Raw genomic sequence first — 20,084 nt, forward strand, 5'->3', positions numbered from 1 at the left:
CGACATCTCCCCTTCTCCCTCCTATCCTCATTGGCCACGATCCAAGGATACAGCTAGCTAGCTCTGCGTGCCCAATGCTGATTTGGACCTGTGGCTCATACCTCAAGGCAAAGCACTTTTGAAAACAGCGAGGGCTTTCAAAAGTGCTTTGAGATGTGGCATGCAGGGGCCTGTCACTCCGGGAGAAAATGTCAAAAATCCCACTGGGCACATTGAAACCCCCAAGGGGCACCGCAAGTAGTAATTCTTTGGATCTGGCCATTGTTGCTGCTCAATGTTGTTTTACAAGGCATTGCTTTTTGAGTCAGTTTCATTTTAGAAGACTACTGTGGCCTTTCTGGAATTGTTTTTTTTTTTTATAAAGATTTTATTATTTTCCATTAAAACAAAGAAAAACATAGCATAAACATAAACATAAACACCATAAAAACACAATACATAAACACAATAAAACAATAACAATATAAACGAACGTAAAGAAAAAACATATACTAACCTTAACCAACACTTATCTTTGTAATTTACTTATTGCATTCTTCTCTATTCAGGGGACTTCCCCTGTTCCCCTCCACTGTCTTCCAAATCATATATGTGTCATAGGTAGCTTTATATCTTATTCCATTAACATTTACCATATTTCTTGATGCACTTAGCTTTACTTAATCAAATATAGATCATAACTTAAACATAAAAATCTTAAGATACCTTTTTAACCATGAATCATTCATACAAAAAATTTCTTCTAACCAGTTTTTACTAACATCACCCTGCTAAAGCCAATCTTCTGCTTAATTCTGCTCAAATGTTCAATTTTACAGATTTAACTAAATAGTCTTTAAATTTTTTCCAATCCTGCGACACCTTCTCCTCCCTCTGGTCTCGGATTCTGGCGGTCAGTTCTGCGAGTTCCATGTAGTCCATCAGCTTCATCTGCCATTCTTCCACTGTTGGGATCTCTTCACCTTTCCAGGTTCTTGCCAATAAGATTCTAGCCGCTGTTGTGGCATACATAAAAAATACTCTGTCCTGACTGGGTATCTCTTCATTGGTCATGCTCAAGAGAAATGCCTCTGGTTTCTTACTAAAGGTAATTTTCATTACCTTTTAAGCTCATTATATATTTTATCCCAGAAAGCATTTACCCCTGGACACGACCACCACATATGAAAAAAGGTACCTTTCGCATGTTTACATTTCCAACACACATCTGACATTTTAGTATTCATCTTAGCAATCTTAACTGGTGTCAGATACCATCTGTATACCATTTTCATTATGTTTTCTCTTAAACTGTTACAAGCAGTAAAATTGATACCTTTCTGCCACGGCCTTTCTGGAATTGATGCATTTTGCTGAATGATAAAGCCTGCGCTGAAAAGGATAAAGCAGGTGGGAACAAATGTTTTCTTATTAAAAGAGCAATTATTTATTCAGCACAAATTGTTTGTGCACATATGGGTTGGGTTGTAAAAGAGAAATATTAATATTTCATTGCTGCACTTCCTCATTGTTTGTAAAATGTAGACTTAATTTGTCTCTTGCATTGTAATATAAAGATCTATGGCTGCAGGTAATTCTCTACCTGCCTACGAGCAAATATATCAAGAGCTGAAATAAATAGTACCTTCCAATATAATTAACATCATTTACACATTATATTGCTGAACTGAAATCTGGATACACGGGAAGACTATTATTTATTCAAAGCTATATGTAGGTGAAAAAGCATAAGGTACAATTTGGCAGGGGGGGGGAGTTTGGAAAAATAAAATAACCCCCCCCCCCACACACACACATAGAATTCTACTAGTTATGAAGCCTGTGTTTTCCTTTGAAAATACTCACATTTATTAAGATAATTGAGTTTCAGAATTTTGTTGGTCTTTCATTGTTGGCAGTTTAGTTTGAGACCTCATTTTTTTTTCTAAATGGCAATTTATAAATCACTAGTTAGAGAGGGACAGAGATATATTTTGTAGTGAAGCCCCTATTATTGTGACAGAGCGGGTTGGCCATAGATTGCTGGGACCCCTGAGCAATAAACAAGTAAGCAGCTTGTCTCCTTGTAAACTGCATATGTGGTCTCTGTCAGAGAAGGCAGGGTGAAATCAGAAATATGGAAAGTGGCATATCAGGGGTCAGCAACCTTTTCCAGCTGTGGGCTGGTCCACCATCCCTCAGATCATGTGGTGGGTCAGACTATATTTTTTTGGGGGGGGGGAATGAACGAATTCATATGCTCCACAAATAACCCAGAGATGCATTTTAAATAAAAGTACACATTCTATTCATGTAAAAACACCAGGCAGGCCCCGCAAATAAACCAGAGATGCATTTTAAATAAAAGGACACATTCTTTTCATGTAAAAACACCAGGCAGGCCCCACAAATAACCCAGAGATGCATTTTAAATAAAAGCACACATTCTACTCATGTAAAAACACATTGATTCCTGGACCGTCTGCGGGCCGGATTGAGAAGGCGATTGGTCTGCATCCGGCTCATGGTTCTTAGGTTGCCTACCCCTGGCAGTCAGGCAGGCAAATTGTTATGGCCATAAATAGAATAGGGACACTTTGTGTGTGGAAGGGCATTTTGCTTCCCGGGGGATCCCTGTTTGTGAGGGTTGAGGCACCCACTGTGAGTGCAGGAGGGAAGGTTTGCCTTCAAGTGCAGACCTTACATTTCCCATTCACTTATATGGGAGAAAGGAAAAGAAGTGCCCTTGGAGACATCACTGCAATGGAGGCCTCACCCAGTTCTCTATCCCACTTACCGCAAATCAAGCCATCGAGTGGGGTGGGCTGCTTCTCTCAGCACATACCTACATTTTGTTCCTTTTCCTCACAATGCGATGGAGATATTGAGGGACTGGCTTTTTTTATAGGGAGAAATCGTGATTAACCACTTGAATGCACTAGGCATAAATACAGAAATCATGGCATAGAAATTGTGAGAACAAAATGTAAAAGGCGGAAAGGCATGGACAACAACGATTAATGAATGCCTCCCCTGGGAACGTTGCCAATATTTTTAAGTGTGTCATTGCCTTGTGTGAATCCATGGAATATAATTGCTCTAAACTGTGCTTCAAAGAATAATGTTAACTTCTATAAATGTAATAAAAAGCAGAATGTACATGATACAAATACTGATACATGCTAGTTACCTGGATTGTCGTCCTTGGTAAACCACTTGTGTATGTGTCACTTGTATTAATCTAAGCTGCATGCTAATATAGAATACAAATAGCATTTTAAACCTGTTTTAATGATTTTTACCACTGCAAAACTTAGCCTACACAAACAGCAGCTACTGTGTTAAGAGTGCACCTCTTCAGACTGCAGAAAGCGTGCTTGAATGCTTTTATTGGGCGACATACAAGCATAGAAAAATAGAATGCTAGAAACCTCCCTGACATCCAATTGTCTATGTACAGGGAAGGATATACAGTATTTGTGCAATCCTCTGTCTGAAGCGGTATACTCCAAGAATTGCAGCTGTAGTAGTGATGATGCCTAAGTTTCACTATCATGCCAGAGGTCAGGTCATAGTTGCAAGTGGCAGTTCTGGGAAGAAATCACAGAACAAAAAGCCCGAAATAAATATGCAAAAATATTTTTCTGGAAGAAGAAGAGATCCTCCACAACCAAAATATAAAAGGGGAAGAAACCATTGTAATTGTTTGCAAATAGCCTGTTGTGACTAGCTATATGAAGTTCTTACATGTTGTACAAATTCGTTGTTTGATATAGTTTTGTGGGTACTTAAAAAAACAAACCCAATAACAAGTTCTGCTATGAAATTGTGCTTTTAAAATGGACAATACTGGGAAAGACATAAATACCATATTCAGGCATTAAAATGATCAATCCATGGAAAGGGATTGTATGTCACTGGGCATGTCAGTTCCATCTCCAACAGTCTTGGGGATGGAAAATCTAAAGTGCATTTACAGTAGCCGAATGTGCTTAGAAACTTCCCTGTAACTGAGAAGCTTGCATTATTCCAATGAGACTTGTAAGTGTGTTCAATCAAATGTGCTTAGGATTCCCTTTCCTACCTTCCCACTCAACACAGGAAGGTCAGGGATGGAACAGGCAGAGCCAGTTCTGGACACTACAGTTCAAGAAGGATACTGACAAGCTGGAACGTGTCCAGAAGAGGGCAACCAAAATGGTCAAAGGCCTGGAAACAATGCCTTATGAGGAACGGCTTAGGGAGCTGGGTATGTTTAGCCTGGAGAAGGTTAAGGGGTGGTATGATAGCCATGTTCAAATATATAAAAGGATGTCATATAGAGGAGGGAGAAAGGTTGTTTTCTGCTGCTCCAGAGAAGCGGACACGGGGCAATGGATTCAAACTACAAGAAAGAAGATTCCACCTAAACATTAGGAAGAACTTCCTGACAGTGACAGCTGCTCGGCAGTGGAATTTGCTGCCAAGGAGTGTGGTGGAGTCTCCTTCTTTGGAGGTCTTTAAACGGAGGCTTGACAGCCATCTGTCAGGAATGCTTTGATGGTGTTTCCTGCTTGGCGGGGGTTGGACTGGATGGCCCTTGTGGTCTCTTCCAACTCTAGGATTCTATGATTCTAAGCACACAGGTGAGTGTTGGCAGCAGGGCTGGTGTGTTTGGCCCCACGGACCTTACTTGTGCTCCCATCCCCCATTCAGGCATAATTCCCGAATTAAGCAAAACTTTCCCTCCAATGTGTTCCAAGAACATTTCATCCTGAAAACTCCTGCTCTGAGCCTCCCCCTAACGCATGTCATGTATACCTTTTTCAGGTGGCACGTGTGTAGTCAATCCCACAGACCTTTTTTGCTCGGTTCCTGGCCGCTTGTCTTTACTCAGCTCCACTTCCAAATACAAAGTGACCATCGCAGAAGTGAAGAGACGCTTGTCCCCACCAGAATGCCTCAATGCCTCTCTTTTAGGAGGGATTTTGAGAAGGTAAGGGAAAGCTGTGTGGAACTGCCTAGGATAGATATAGGGATGCTTGAGTTGGACTCACTGGGGCCTGGGATGGCATGTCATTGTGCCTGCTCAGCTTGGCTAGGCTTATAAGAGATGAGTTCTTCAGACCTTTTTGTACCTCAGGCTCTTCATGGAAAAGGGAACGCTGAGACAGATCGGTGCCTCCTCTGGAATCTGTTTCCTGAAGTGATTACTTCATCTGGATCTGTCCCTCTGACTGACAGCAACATCAAAAAAATGATTGCCTCAACAAGGAAGACCAGAAATTAATAATAGAGGAAACACAAGCAGCTTTTGGTTGTAGCATTTTAATTGTTGGCTGTGGTTTTATCTGTTACACAACTTTTGTGTCTAAAAATGAAATAGAAACAACATGCTTCCTCTCTCAGTCAACAACTAGGCATCATCTCTATGGGATGTATATAAAAATGGAGCTCATTTGGTTAAATTTTCATTTGTTTCGGAATGAATGCATTAAATAATGAATGGGCTCAGCTTTTGTTCCCACACTTAACACCCATTTGAACTTTTCACTGACAGTTAGTGCAGACACATTGTTTCAGTGGCCACTCTACCTTTTGTTTTCTCCAGAGTGCTTAGGTCAGGCTTCCTCAAACTCGGTCCTCCAGATGTTTGGAGACTACAACTCCCATCATCCCTGACCACTGGTCCTGCTAGCTAGGGATCATGGGAGTTGTAGGCCAAAAAACATCTGGAGGGCCGAGTTTGAGAGAGCCTGGCTTAGATGATGCATCACTTCAATATATTTGGGAGAGAAATGACAGCTGATTCACACAATGGTCATTCCTAATGGTGACCACCATTAATTTATGCCGCTCCTCCTGCAAGAAAGCCTACAGAACAATATCACATCTGGGGCCTTCTGGGAAAATGAAGTGGCAGTCACAAGGAGCAGGCTCCAAAATCAGCTCTGCGATCACTGTTGACCCAGATGATAGGGGCAGGGGAGTTACAAGCTTCCTTGAAGGCGGAAACAAACATGAGTGTTGAAACAAAATGGCTTTGCATGAAAAAAATGACCAAAGAAATGTGACTTTCTCAAACTAAACACAAAACAAATGATGTGGTTAATAGCAAAATCCATGGGGTAATTAAATTGGTGAAGGGTGGGAAGATTCTTGCTCTTCTTGGTGCAAAGCTCTGTTAATAGAATCAAAGTCATTCGTTTTCTTCCTTTTTACTAGTATCATTCAGGGGGTCCCTTCTGAAACCCATAAATCTGTGAGAGGAACGGGACTATTTTTGTCACACTACTTTTTGTTTGAGAACCCTTTCTAAGTATAAAGTCGAGAGAGAATGCCAGTACATCAGAAACCCCAACTTTTACTCACATTGTACCTGCATGCTTTCAGTTTCCCACCTAATGTCCCTTTCAGAGGAGTGGTTTTAGAGATGAGAGGATTTCCTCAGTTCGTTCTCTTGCTTTATTTGCTTCTCTGGTTTGCTGTGCTCCAAATTTCACTTTTCCTGAATCCAGTTTAACTAGAGGCATTTGTAAAATTAAATTTGGAATTTGGGACATGTGCGGTTTTCCACAGCCATTTTTTCCCTCATTCATTTGTTTTTTCTCGGCTTTTGTTACCAGTGCCCATTAATGCATTTATAAAGTACACTGCCCCAAAAACAATCTTGATATGACTGCATCAAGTTTCTTTCCAGTGTGCCCATATGCTATCATAGATTGGTCAAGCATGGCACAAAAAAAGCATTCTATTACAATTGTAGGTACTATCATAACATATTTGTTTCGTTGATGTATTTTATCAATGCACATAGCATTTGCACATCTGCGATGCAGAAGAGAGGGCATGCAAATAAGCTGAAGGAACAGGCTGTGTGTGCAAAGTGTGCTGTACAAATCTGAAAATCAAAAAGGAACGATGGGGAGAAAAACCAAATGTGTCGGTTTTCACTTTGGAAACAAGACCTGATCATTCAAAACTCCAAAATCTGGAGAGAAATTTGGTTGAGGAAATTTTTTGGAAGCCCCACTAAGTGATCTGCACCATGAAATCAATTTGTGGGGAAAGGTTAGCCACATGCACACATGTACACTATGGCACTGATTCAGTTGCTACTCGCAATGGTTCCTATGGGGAAAGAAAGCGACATCGAGTCATGGCTCCCCCCACTTAACATGCCATTTAGCCCTTAGCAACATCATTCTTCTCATTTACTAGCTCCAGCTGCTGAGTGTATCTATCAATTCCTGCTGAGGAGGGCCTTGTACTGCAAATTGGGAACATGCAGCTCTTAGATACTCATTCGAGGAATTATTTTAAGTAAGAAAAACTGGTAAAGGATAACAATGAATCTTTGTATTTCCATTCCCTCCCCTTTCCCTGACAGAGCAAAATCCAAGAATGGAGGGCGATGCTTAAGAGAAAAATTGGACAGACTGGGGCTCAATCTGCCTGCAGGGAGAAGGAAAGCAGCAAATGTCACCCTCCTAACATCCTTAGTAGAAGGTATGCTTTGGAACATCATGATATAAATACCTTACTCGTTGCCTTCTTGAATTTTTGAAGTGGTTTTGTTTCTAGCATGTTACTGTAACTGCAGATGAAAACAAAAGATCAACGGTTACATTTTTCCTACTAGCAATGAATGACAACTGCTGTTTCTGACGTTTCCATGCTTTGTTTTCAACATCTCAATGAGGCACCTGCCCTGAGATTGTGGCAAGATGGAAGACTATTTAAGTAAGGAACACAGAGAGCCAGTGTGGTGTAGTAGTTAAGAGTGGTAGACTTGTAATCTGGTGAACTGGGTTCGTGTTTCCGCTCCTCCACATGCAGCTGCTGAGTGACCTTGGGCTAGTCACACTTCTCTGAAGTCTCTCAGCCTCACTTACCTCACAGAGTGTTTGTTGTGGGGGAGGAAGGGAAAGGAGAATGTGAGCCACTTTGAGACTCCTTCGGGTAGTGATAAAGCGGGATATCAAATCCAAACTCCTCTTCTTCTTCTTCTTCTTCTTCTTCTTCTTCTTCTTCTTCTTCTTCTTCTTCTTCTTCTTCTTCTTCTTCTTCTTCTTCTGCCAAGTCAGGTCATTTGTCAATCGAGCTCAACAGCAGCTCTCAAGGATTGCATAGAATAGTTTTTCCCATTTCTATTTGGAGAGGTTAGGAATTGAACTCAGAACCTTCTGCATGCCAAGTGTGTGTTCTACAATCAGCAGGTGGTACAGCCCCTCTTCCTTTTAGGCAGTAAAAGCCCCGGCAGGGACTTGAGCTGGCAACTGGGCAAGAGACAGAGCAGACTTTCATCGACTGACTCCGTCTGAGAAGGCAGGAGCCTAACATGGAGTTTTAAAGAGATGGGTCTCGAACCAGGGACTCCTGAGGCAAAGTCCAGGAAAGTTGCTCCATTTGCCACTATGGTAGTACTGGAATTGATGACCAGTACTTAGTCATGCTGTCCACATGACCCGGAAGCTGCACACCAGCTCCCTCAGCCAATAAAGCGAGATGAGCGCCGCAAACCCAGAGTCGTCTGCGACTGGACCTAATGGTCAGGGGTCCCTTTACCTTTACCTTTATTTAGGCTCAAGCTTTGATCAGCTGTTGTCAATCAGAGTAGACAAGAGCAGGAGGATTGGTGGGCTTTAGTGGAAGGTACTGCCGTTTAATCTGTCGGCCCAGCCATCTTGGAATGCCACAGCAACTTTGCTCAGAGGACCCCACACACACAGGGCTGTCCGCTAGAGAAGCCATGCTGCACTGTTGGTTGTTTTCACTACAATCTGGGGCACACAGCCTGCTTTATTTACAGCTAGAGCTGATGCTGAACAAGCAAGACTTTTTTTCTGTATTGCTTGACAATTGGCCAGGGAGCTTTGCAAGATTGAAAAGGACAGTTTGCCGGGCTAAGGCAGAGATTTCTGGAAGGCCCCACTGGAGGGACCAGGTTGTGTACCTTGACAGGCTTCAGCTGGCAGGTGCAAGGAGCGGCATGAAGCTCTCCTGGGCCTCCCCAAGACTGAGGGATGCTCCTATCTCAAGTGAAAGCTGAAAACAACAGTCCTAGGAGGAAGCTTATCCATGGATTTCCTCTCCTCTCCTCTCTGGCTTTACCTGCATAATGATCAGCACTCCTGCAGCATTACCTGTTTAAGGAATGGGGGGGGGGGGGAGAGAGAGAGAAAGAGAAATAGGTTGCTTTTCCATCCCCATGAGAAGACAGAAGAATGAAGGCTGTGAAAACAAAGGCTGCAGAGGAGGAGAAGGGGAGACGAGCTGAGGATACGGTAGTGCCCATTAAACAGCCAAAAGAGACACATTATGTTGACCTGTTTGTTGAAAATATGTGTTTTGTCCTCTAAAGGGGATGGGGTGAGGGAAGCAAATTGTCTCTAAAATTGATATCTGCAGCTCGGTATGATATGTCCTCCTGATGTTTTAGCTACTCCACAGTTATGCAATTGAGCCCAATGAAACTATAAAATTCTGTATGAAAACTCTCTGTTTCTAAACAAGCAACACAACACTAATCAGAATTAGATGTCAAATATCTACCCCTGGTATTTTGTCCATCTTAGGGCTTTTATTTGGCTGCATGTTTTATAGCTGAATACATAATCAATGAATTAATTGATTAAATTTGCATATATGTGCATATTACAATGCAAACTTCAACCAATGTACTCTTGTCCAAATTCTAAAAGAAGTGGATTCTCTAAAGAATTAACTTACATTTTAATAAACAGAAGCTGCCAACCAGTCATTGGTGGCTGTTTTTTTTAATTCTATGTTTTTTATTATTTGGAAAAAAATATTACTTCATTCATAATTATAGATAATTCCCTATAATCATAATACAACAGCATTGTTGTTGACATCCATCTGCCTCAAGACAATTGAGTGAGCTTCTGGGCATGAAGTCAAACTATTGTGTTAGCAGCACCAAAGAGACCTCCCTGGGACACAAGCCTGGGCAGTGTGTATGGAGGTCTTGGGCTGCCCAGAAGACAAGACCCCCTTCCCAGTCTTGCTGATGTGGTCCAAAGGAAAGCAGAGCACCAGTTTGGCTACAGGAGTTGCTGGGAGAAAGCATCCATCCAACCAACTCCACTCTAGATTGGGTACTGTAGGGTTTACTCTCAAAGATATCCCACAAGGCAATGGAAGTTCAGGGTCAGTGTTTTCCTTCCAGATGGGCTACCTTCTCAGGTTGATGAGCCCCATCTGCCCCTTACTTCCATCTACAGCATGTGCAGAAACCTCTGTCTTGCTATGCCGCCTAGTAGTTAGAGCAAGCAAGGAGTTCTTTTGGATCCCAGCAGATGGAGGACTAGTAGACCGTTAGATGAAGAAGAAAATGGTTTGTTGACTGACAATTATTAGCAATAAGACATAATGATACTACAAAATAGTCTAATAAGCTCTACTATATAAAGACTTAATGCTAAATAGCAGTTAAGATAAGCAAAAGAGGCACTTAAGGATATTTAGGGAGATAACTGCAAAAGTGAAGTTCATGGTTCATCTCATTTGCTGCAGAGTCCCCAGGAGCATTAGCTCCTTCCCTCAGTTGATGGGACCAATGTCCGAAGTTTACCTGTTGAATGTGAGGACTCACTCGGCCTCTGAAGTTAGGAGCTTATATAGCCCTAGCGAGGGCACAATGCCAGGCCATGCAGGTGTTCTACACTATAGGAACCTTTCTCCCTACTTGGGCGTGAACGCAGTGCCGGCCTTATCTCTAGTCCATTAGGGTACATGACGTCAGCTGTCCTTCAGGTTGAGCCAAGTACAGTTCATGTCTTGGGCATGGTAACTTGTCAAACTAGGCAGGTGTCTGGCAGCTGGCCAAATTCTCATTAAGTTGCCATGCCCTTATCATATATAGTCTTAATTATATTGGCAGAATAATTGATGCTTTTGAATTATGGTGCTGGAGGAGACTCTTGAGAGTCCCATGGACTGCAAGAAGATCAAACCTATCCATTCTTAAGGAAATCAGCCCTGAGTGCTCACTGGAAGGACAGATCCTGAAGCTGAGGCTCCAATACTTTGGCCACCTCATGAGAAGAGAAGACTCCCTGGAAAAGACCCTGATGTTGGGAAAGATTGAGAGCACAAGGAGAAGGGGACAACAGAGGACGAGATGGTTGGACAGTGTTCTCGAAGCTACCAACATGAGTCTGACCAAACTGCGGGAGGCCGGTATGCTTGAAGGATCGCCTAACCCCATAGGTGCCCACTTCACTGTTTCAGTCTGCAAAACTGGGACATTTAAGGATCTTCATTCTGCACTTGTAAGGAATCAATACTTCATTGGGGCAGCAGCACCTGCTCTCTGGAACTCCCTGCCCATTAATTTGTTGTTGTTCAGTCGTTCAGTCGTGTCCGACTCTTCATGACCCCATGGACCAGAGCAGGCCAGGCACCCCTATCCTCCACTGCCTCTCGCAGTTTGGCCAAACTCATGTTAGTAGCTTCGAGAACACTGTCCAACCATCTCATCCTCTGTCATCCCCTTCTCCTTGTGCCCTCCATCTTTCCCAAGCATCAGGGTCTTTTCTAGGGAGTCTTCTCTTCTCATGAGGTGGCCAAAGTACTGGAGCCTCAACTTCAGGATCTGCCCTTCTAGTGAGCACTCAGGGCTGATTGCTTTAAGAATGGATAGGTTTGATCTTCTTGCAGTCCATGGGACTCTCAAGAGTCTCCTCCAGCACCATAATTCAAAAGCATCAATTCTTCGGTGATCAGCCTTCTTTATGGTCCAGCTCTCACTTCCGTACATTACTGCTGGGAAAACCATAGCTTTAACTATACAGACCTTTGTCGGCAAGGTGATGTCTTTGCTTTTTAAGATGCTGTCTAGGTTTGTCATTGCTTTTCTCCTAAGAAGCAGGCGTCTTCTAATTTCCAGACTGCTATCACCATCTGCAGTGATCATGGAACCCAAGAAAGCGAAATCTCTCACTGCCTCCATTTCTTCCCCTTCTATTTGCCAGGAGGTGATGGGACCAGTGGCCATGATCTTAGGTTTTTTTTTTAATGTTGAGCTTCAGACCATATTTTGCGCTGTCCTCTTTCACCCTCATTAAAAGGTTCTTTAATTCCACCTCACTTTCTGCCATCAAGGTTGTGTCATCAGCATATCTGAGGTTGTTAATATTTCTTCCAGCAATCTTAATTCCGGCTTGGGATTCATCCAGTCCAGCTACTTAGAGCATATCTGAACATTGCCTGGTTTGAAAAGCTGCAGTACTTCTTTGCCAAAAGACAAAGCATGCGTTGGGTTTGGATCCAAAGTGAGGGTGTGCTCACGTTACTGCCTTAGAGCAGTAACAGCTCAGTTGGTTAGAGCATGGTTCTGATAACAGCAAGGTTGCAAGTTTGATCCTCCTATGGGACAACTGCAAATTCCTGCATTGCAGGAAGATGGACTAGATAATCCTTGGAATCCCTTCCAATTGAATCAATTCAATTTCTATCTGTGTACACACCAGGAGGTGTTGACTGAGCAGGGATGTCTTTGCCCCACGCAAAGGTGTTCCTGCCTTGGCTAGAGACAAATGAGGAATGGCTTAAGAACAATTTAAGCTGGTGGGAAGCTGGTTTGAGAAGCAAGGCATCAGACAGTAGTATCTAAACACAAAGTACAGGGTACATATACATTTTGGATAATGTCTTGTGAGCATGGATTAAAAACCCAGCCAACGTTTAAGTTTGCCAAAGTCCAGTCTTTGGTGTGGGTGGTTGCCATTCTTCAGGGTTATCAGTATTTTATTTTATTTTTGATGCCACATTTCAACAACAAAAAATTGTTGTTGTTGTTTTGTTTCTTACTGCTCTTGTGCAATCTGCTCTGGCATTTTTCTTGGTTGAAGAGCAGGTAAGAATGCTTTAAATCGTATAACGATTTATCGATCTATGTTGAGAGAGACAGTGTCTGTACATTCTAAAGTAAAGTAAAGTAAAGTAAAGTAAAGTAAAGTAAAGTAAAGTAAAGTAAAGTAAAGTAAAGTAAAGTAAAGTAAAGTACCAAAGACTAAATGCAAAATGACCCAGTTGTTTTTGTTCGCTTGCAGGAGAAGCTTTGCATTTGGCCAGGGATTTTGGCTACACTTGTGAAACTGAATTCCCAGCTAAGGCCGTTGGGGAGCATCTTGCCAGACAGCACATGGAACAGAAGGAGCAGACGGCAAGGAAGAAGATGATCCTAGCAACAAAGTAAGGAAGAGCCAGATTATTTCCATGCTGGTTTGTAAACTGACCATGGATCAGCCCAAAACATAGCGGAAGGGCACATGCACCCTCTGCAAATTTTTAGAGTGTTTTTGTTCCATGATTACCAGTAAATGCATTAGTCACAGAGCCCACAGTTTGAAACATACTTCCTAGGAAGTGCATTGTGTTGAATTTAGTGAGACAAATACGTAAATATGAATAGAATAGCACTTCATATCAGTTCTGAAAATATAGTCCTCACATGAGCGGTCTACTTTCATGAGCACTATAATATCAGAAATGCAAAATCACCAATTCCATTTGTGTGGAGAAAGAGGACTTGGATGCTTGGGGGTTTGTTTTTTAACAGAAGTCTGCAGCTGACACATCACTGGAATCAGTTGACGGGTGCATGACAGACAGATGGACTGTTGCTTGTTTTCGGTTATGTTATTATTGCCCTCTACTGGGCATAATCAGAATTGATCACCTGCATGTCATAGACAGAGAGTGCCCAGCTGCAAGTCTGACTGTGGCGATTTTCATTTAACTCAGGACTTTGAACGTTGTGTTTCTGCACTGAAAAAAAACTTCTGCTCATTTTTGCAAGGTTTATTCAGAAAACAAACTTTGCAAGGATGACTCCTTCAAAATGTTCTCTAAAGATGTGCCCACGAATGGTCCGTGTGCCTGTCAAGCTTCCTGGTTGCTCTGTAAATACAGTCTTAATTCCAGATGTCTACCATTGAGAAGATGCCCGCTGGCTTGCTGAACAGACCATGCACATGAGCCAAATCTGTAGTGCACTTGTACCAAGGGAGAACTTTGGTCTTTCAAATTTCAGCAGCCCCCTGTGTGAAGCCAGAATTTAGGACCCTCCCACCTCTCCATGTCTGTTCTGCATATGCACTGCAACATAGTTGTGGCACCACCCTCAGCTTGGCACACAGTGCGGGGGAATCAGTTGCACTGTGCTAAATCCATCTCTGCTTAATTTGTCATGGGAATTATCCAGTTTGATTTGTGGGAAAAATATAAACTGACCAAGAAGTTCAGTATTCCCACGAAAACCTCGCTGTATAGCAGTTGACATGCGATCCTCCATATCAAACTTCTTTAATTGTGCCCAAATGTGCTGAATTTACTAAAGTACATGAAGAAGACATTATTACATGCACACATCAAGACAGGAGCAGGCCAGAAACAACCTATTGTCTTCCTCATGTTAAATCTTATGAAATTATCTGATTTTTGAACTTTTTTGCAATCTGGAAAAAGTGAGGGAAATGTTTTCTTGAAATATTTTTTGGTTACTTATGCAAAAGTCAATGGTTTAGTTTTAATTTTTCGAAAATCAAGGGCCATATTTTGGAGTAAAGACCTTTTATATATTTTTTAGTTTATTATAATGATGGCCATAAACATACATTACAGTCTCTTATTTGCTTTCTTTTAATACACAAACAAGGATGTAATCCCAAACGCAATTATTCTGGAGTGAGGAGGCTTATTCAACAGAAGCTTACTCCTGAGTAAACATGCAAAAGACCAGATGTTGCAGACCTAAGGGACACCACTCCTAACATGTCTTCATTTCGCTGTCACATTATCCCATGTTATCCTCATCACAGTCCATGAAGATGGCTGTTGATCTTCATGGATGTGGGGAGTTGAACCAAAGTCTCTCCAGACCTAGTTACTGTGCACACCGGCTATTATTTTCACTAAAGCAGTTTCAATAAGAGTCTCTCTCTCAGGTATTCTGAATAAGCCCAGTTACAAAACTTGCCCTGGTTTCAACAGGACCCCCAAAGAAGTACATGCTGCATTGTAGCAGTATAGTCCGATGCACAAACCATTTAAGCCCACATGATAGGCTAGACAAAGCAGGTTAATTTGTTCTGTTGGCTTGAGATATGAGGCTCAATCAAACTATAACAGCCCAATTTGTTTACGGATCAGACTTTCCGTATTATACCTGCCCTGCATATTCATTCAGAGAGCCAGTGTGGTGTAGTGGTTAAGAGCGGTAGTCTCACAATCTGGTGAACCGGGTTCGCGTCCCCGCTCCTCCACATGCAGCTGCTGGGTGACCTTGGGCTAGTCACGCTTCTCTGAAGTCTCTCAGCCCCACTCACCTCACAGAGTGTTTGTTGGGGGGGGGGAGGAAGGGAAAGGAGAATGTGAGCCGCTTTGAGACTCCTTCGGGTAGTGATAAAGCGGGATATCAAATCCAAATCCAAACTCTTCATTCACATTGAAGGACAGAGAGTAGGCTTTTTTTGCTCTGTAGGTGCTTCTGAGTTCCTTCCCCTGTGCCTCTTTCACATTTTCAACGGCCACGGTGTGCTGCCTGGCGACAAGATACAGGTGACCGCAAATAACTTATACAGTATCAAAGGCTTCAATGAAAGTAGCAAGCTTTCTGTTTCCTTGAAAAGGGAAACCTCTTTCCTACTTGATGTATAACCTCTCTTCAAAGAATCCCCTTTGGCTATACCAGCATGCAATAGTCCAAAAATCACATAACTGGCTTAAAATGGAAGGAAACAAGCTGCCACATTTATTAGGCCACACACAGTCATTACAATCAGAAGTTCTGAAATGCACAAACATAACAGAGGCAAATAGGCCTCCCGAAGCCCTTTATCTTCCCCAAGGAGCCATAAAAAACAATTAGTCTGCCAGGATTTTAAAGACCAAACAGACTCTTAAAACATTTACCTAGGACTAGCACATACCAATTCGTTCATCTGCAGGCACATCAGCATACCATTTCAAAGTGACCCCTTCCTGCCAAGAGTGGCGGAGCTTCGAAGAAAGACTGGACCAAATTTACTCTGGGCTTACTCACCCTAATGATTTGCTTTAGAGCTTTTGGGAGCTATGATTTAACACTGTAAAGATTGGAGTGATGAAAACTAATGCTGTTTGCTTCCATTTTAAACTATAAACAGTTGCAAATACCTGTATTTTGTTTCCTTTTTTGAAAAATAAGATTTTTTTAAGTGCTACAAAGGCTCAAATGCTAGAGGGCAAAGATTTGCTTGATATGGACTGGTGGACCTTCATGCAGGCTTCCCTGGATCTTAGAGACAGAAGTTCATATGGAAGTTACTGTTCATGAGATAAAATTAAGTCCATAGGGGAAATTTGTGTAGAACTTGAGAGCAAGGCTGTGCAAAAGTCTCAGGGGGCTGAACTAGATGACTTTTGGGGTTCCTTCCAACTTTACAATGCAACAGTTCTATGAGGCATGAATCTCAGGCAGATTACACTGCTTCATACAGTTTGTTTAGAAATCGAGAGCAACTCAGCTTTGCATATAACACCCAGTTCTGCCTTTAAAAATAAATAAATAAAAAGGTGGAGACTTTTGTTAATTTTCCGTATTATAGTCTGTGGGAAAGTCATATGAAGCTTCAGAAAATGGACTGAAGCAACCGTCTAAACACAAGCTGAAGTGGCCTCCTATCTGAACCTAAGAGGCAGGTTCTGAAATGATTCACACACAAAATAAACCCTACCTGGGAGGTGTTTGTGGTATGCACCCAAGAGATGTTGCTTGTTTCTGATAATGGCCTCAAAAGGAGGACATGGCTCATCATCTCTTTTGAAAATTACACTGTAGACTCCAGAAGGCAATGTTTTATGTATGTGTGGATTCCTTGTGAGATGGTGAGAGAACAGTGCAATGGTGTGCAACCAAGAGGCTAACCCCATGCAGCACTATTTCCTTTGATCGTCTGTTTTTGAGCCTATGCAGTAGTCTCACTGACACAGCGGATGAAAATTGTATACCAGTAAGCTGATAGCAGCTGAATTTAGACATGAGTGAGATAAGCATGTTTGGCAAGTCCTGGTTGTAGGGAGATGCCTCCATTGATGGCCTTTCCTGTTCACTGAAATGTGAAGTTCTATTGACCAAAGCCTGGAACTTAGTAATACTGCAACTTGAAGCATTTTAAAATAGATTCCAAAAGCAGCATAACCACACATAACTTGTGTTTGATTGTTGTCGCTGTATTATGTGTGTGTACATGCATGTGCATGCATATGCACATTTTTTGGAACGGAGATTGATTTTGAATATAATCCCTAAACAGCATAAGAGAACAATGGCCAGCTAATAGTCCACATGGTGGATCATCTGGTCTCCAAATTTATATTGTGTGTTTCGAACATCCTGGCACAGTTTCGCTTGTAAACCAAAGCAACGAACCTCTTTGCACATTCCATATGCATTTCATAGTGTCACTATTTCACACGCATTATGGAAAGCAATGGAATAGTGCCAGTGCCAAACTCCTTTCAGCGGAGCTTTGAAGAATGCCTTCATTTCTCAGCCCACCTCCCACCTGTACCACCTGCTACTATTTATTCAGTTGTGCTCCATACCTGGGGATCCATTTCTGCTAAGAGATGACAACACATTGGAGCATGCATTGGGACATTGGGTAGACATCCTTGACATTATGCATCCATTTTGATTCTAGGCAAATATGTAAAGAATTTCAGGACCTGCTAAGCCAAGATAGATCACCCTTGGGATCCTCAAGACCCACTCCAATATTGGACCTGGACATCCAGAGACATTTAACACATTTCAGGTATGACCTGTGAAATCCATTTGTCTTCTGTAAGTCAACTTGAAATGTTAGTTGGTGAATGTTTCAATGTGCTTCCTCTCAAGAAACTGGGAGGAAAGTTGCTTATGGTGCCACAGTAAGTTCTACATTAAGACTAGCACTTGTTAAATCCAATCTATGTGTGGTAGGGAAGACCTTTCAAGAGGTGCATAAAAGGATTCTACTTGCACTTTTGGTCCTTGGGTTAAGGAGCTTTGCCGAGTTTAGTCCTTGTGTAGCAACCACATCTTACAGGATCCCAAGGCACGGGAATGTCCCCAAATTTGATCCAGGAGAGAGTGTAGCTCTCTGGAATACAGTTACTGTGGAAGACTTTGATGTAAATTCATTTTTTGCTATATAAATAATATAGACTTAGATTAGAAAAGGCTCTTGAATTTTGCCCAGTGTGGCTTGCCTTATCCCTCCCTTTAATGACTTTTCACCGGATGGTCAAACATTCCAGTTTAGAGGAGCATGAGACCATGAATGGCTTTTAAACTCCTGTGTGGTGTAGTGGTTAAGAGTGGTAGACTCGTAATCTGGTGAACCGGGTTTGCGTCCCCGCTCCTCCATATGCAGCTGCTGGGTGACCTTGGGCCAGTAACACTTCTCTGAAGTCTCTCAGCCCCACTCACCTCACAGAGTGTTTGTTGTGGGGGAGGAAGGGAAAGGAGAATGTGAGCCGCTTTGAGACTCCTTCGGGAAGTGAAAAGCGGGATATCAAATCCAAACTCTTCTTCTTCTTCTTTCTTCTTCTTCTTCTGTATCAATCTGTATTTCATTGTTTGTACACTGCTCTGAGATTATTTTAAGAGCTGCTTGTGTGTGTGTGTGTGTGTGTGTGTGTTTCGTCAACATTTAGTAGTTTAGCTTTTCTTCCTTGTTTTTCCTTAAATTATTGTTGGTTTTCAGCCTTGGGAAAGGTGGGGTATAACTGTTTTAAGTAAATAAACAATTAAACCACTTCAGTTTTTGCATAATGAAAAACTATCCAGTTGAATATGTGGGCTTAAACATGCAATCCAAATTCATGAAAATTTGCACAGTTAGAATGCAATGGAAACTATCGTCTCGTTCCAAGGTGCTGTCATTCCTGAGTGGTCAGGTGCCCTCTGGTGGTGCTGGTGAGGAGCAGTCATTTCTTTTCTGCTGCTCTGCTTGTGAGCTAAACAAAATAAGAATATGTGGAAGCAAGAAAGGACATATAGAACTAGGTTACATTTTCCCAATAGCACCTAAATGAGCATTCAGTCCCAAACAGGTTAAATCAAATAAGTGATATTGCAGGTCTCTCTAAGCAAGAGCAGGATCGGATAAGTGCAAAGATTTTTCCCCAGGTATCAATTATAAAAAATGTGCTTGAACGAAACGGTGGCTGAAGGTGGAGCACTTCATGGAGCACAGTGTAGAGGTGGGGCATTTCCAGGATTTAAATTCTTGAAGTGCCGAAACTTTTATGGAGCCATATATATATACTTCCCTTGCCTTGTGCTGCTATGACAGGGTATCTGAATATAACCCTGCAACATTTTCTGCAAACAAAATTAACTAAAACACAAGCAGTAGAACTGCCACAAAACACTTTCATAGTATTTAAGGCAGGGGTAGGCAACCTAAGGCCCATGGGCCACAAGCGGCCCACGGGGGTCGTTTAACCGGCCCACGAGTCACCCCTGAACTGAGCCGCCCTTGGCGCAGCGCGGCACAGGGACTCGCTTCCGCAGCGCTGGAAATTGCATTTGTGCAGATGCCGAAAATCATAGGTGCATGCGCAATCTGGCCCATGGAGAGATCTCCGCTGGAGTGAACCAGCCCAACTCCTGATTTAAGGGAATGTGTGGGTTCTAATAAGCTTAGCGTACAGGATGCTGTGGGTGTAGCTATAGGACAAAAGTCCTATAGAGAGCCAGTGTGGTGTAGTGGTTAAGAGCGGAGACTCGTAATCTGGGGAACCGGGTTTGCGTCTCCGCTCCTCCACATGCAGCTGCTGGGTGACCTTGGGCTAGTCACACTTCTCTGAAGTCTCTCAGCCCCACTCATCTCACAGAGTGTTTGTTGTGGGGGAGGAAGGGAAAGGAGAATGTTAGCCGCTTTGAGACTCCTTCGGGTAGTGATAAAGCGGGATATCAAATCCAAACTCCTCCTCCTCCTCCTCCTCTTCTTCTTCTTCTTCTTCTTCTTCTTCTTCTTCTTCTTCTTCTTCTTCTTCATCTTCTCAGCAACTTGTTCTTCCTCCTGAAATCACTTTAATATACTTGCATGCTTTAAATTATTATT

At 42.4% G+C, this 20,084-nt stretch overlaps 1 protein-coding gene across 1 annotated transcript in view; it reads left to right on the forward strand.

Moving 5' to 3' along the window:
* The window catches only part of TFAP2D (transcription factor AP-2 delta), a 44,941-nt gene that overhangs the window by 19,563 nt on the left and 5,294 nt on the right, over nucleotides 1-20,084 (forward strand). Inside the window, 4 exon segments of the mRNA XM_033142673.1 lie at nucleotides 4,789-4,954; nucleotides 7,349-7,467; nucleotides 13,038-13,179; nucleotides 17,673-17,786. Of these exon segments, the coding sequence (XP_032998564.1) occupies nucleotides 4,789-4,954; nucleotides 7,349-7,467; nucleotides 13,038-13,179; nucleotides 17,673-17,786 (541 nt within the window).

Source organism: Lacerta agilis, chromosome 3 (genome assembly GCF_009819535.1).
Source record: "Lacerta agilis isolate rLacAgi1 chromosome 3, rLacAgi1.pri, whole genome shotgun sequence".
Classification (NCBI taxonomy): Eukaryota; Metazoa; Chordata; class Lepidosauria; order Squamata; family Lacertidae; genus Lacerta; species Lacerta agilis.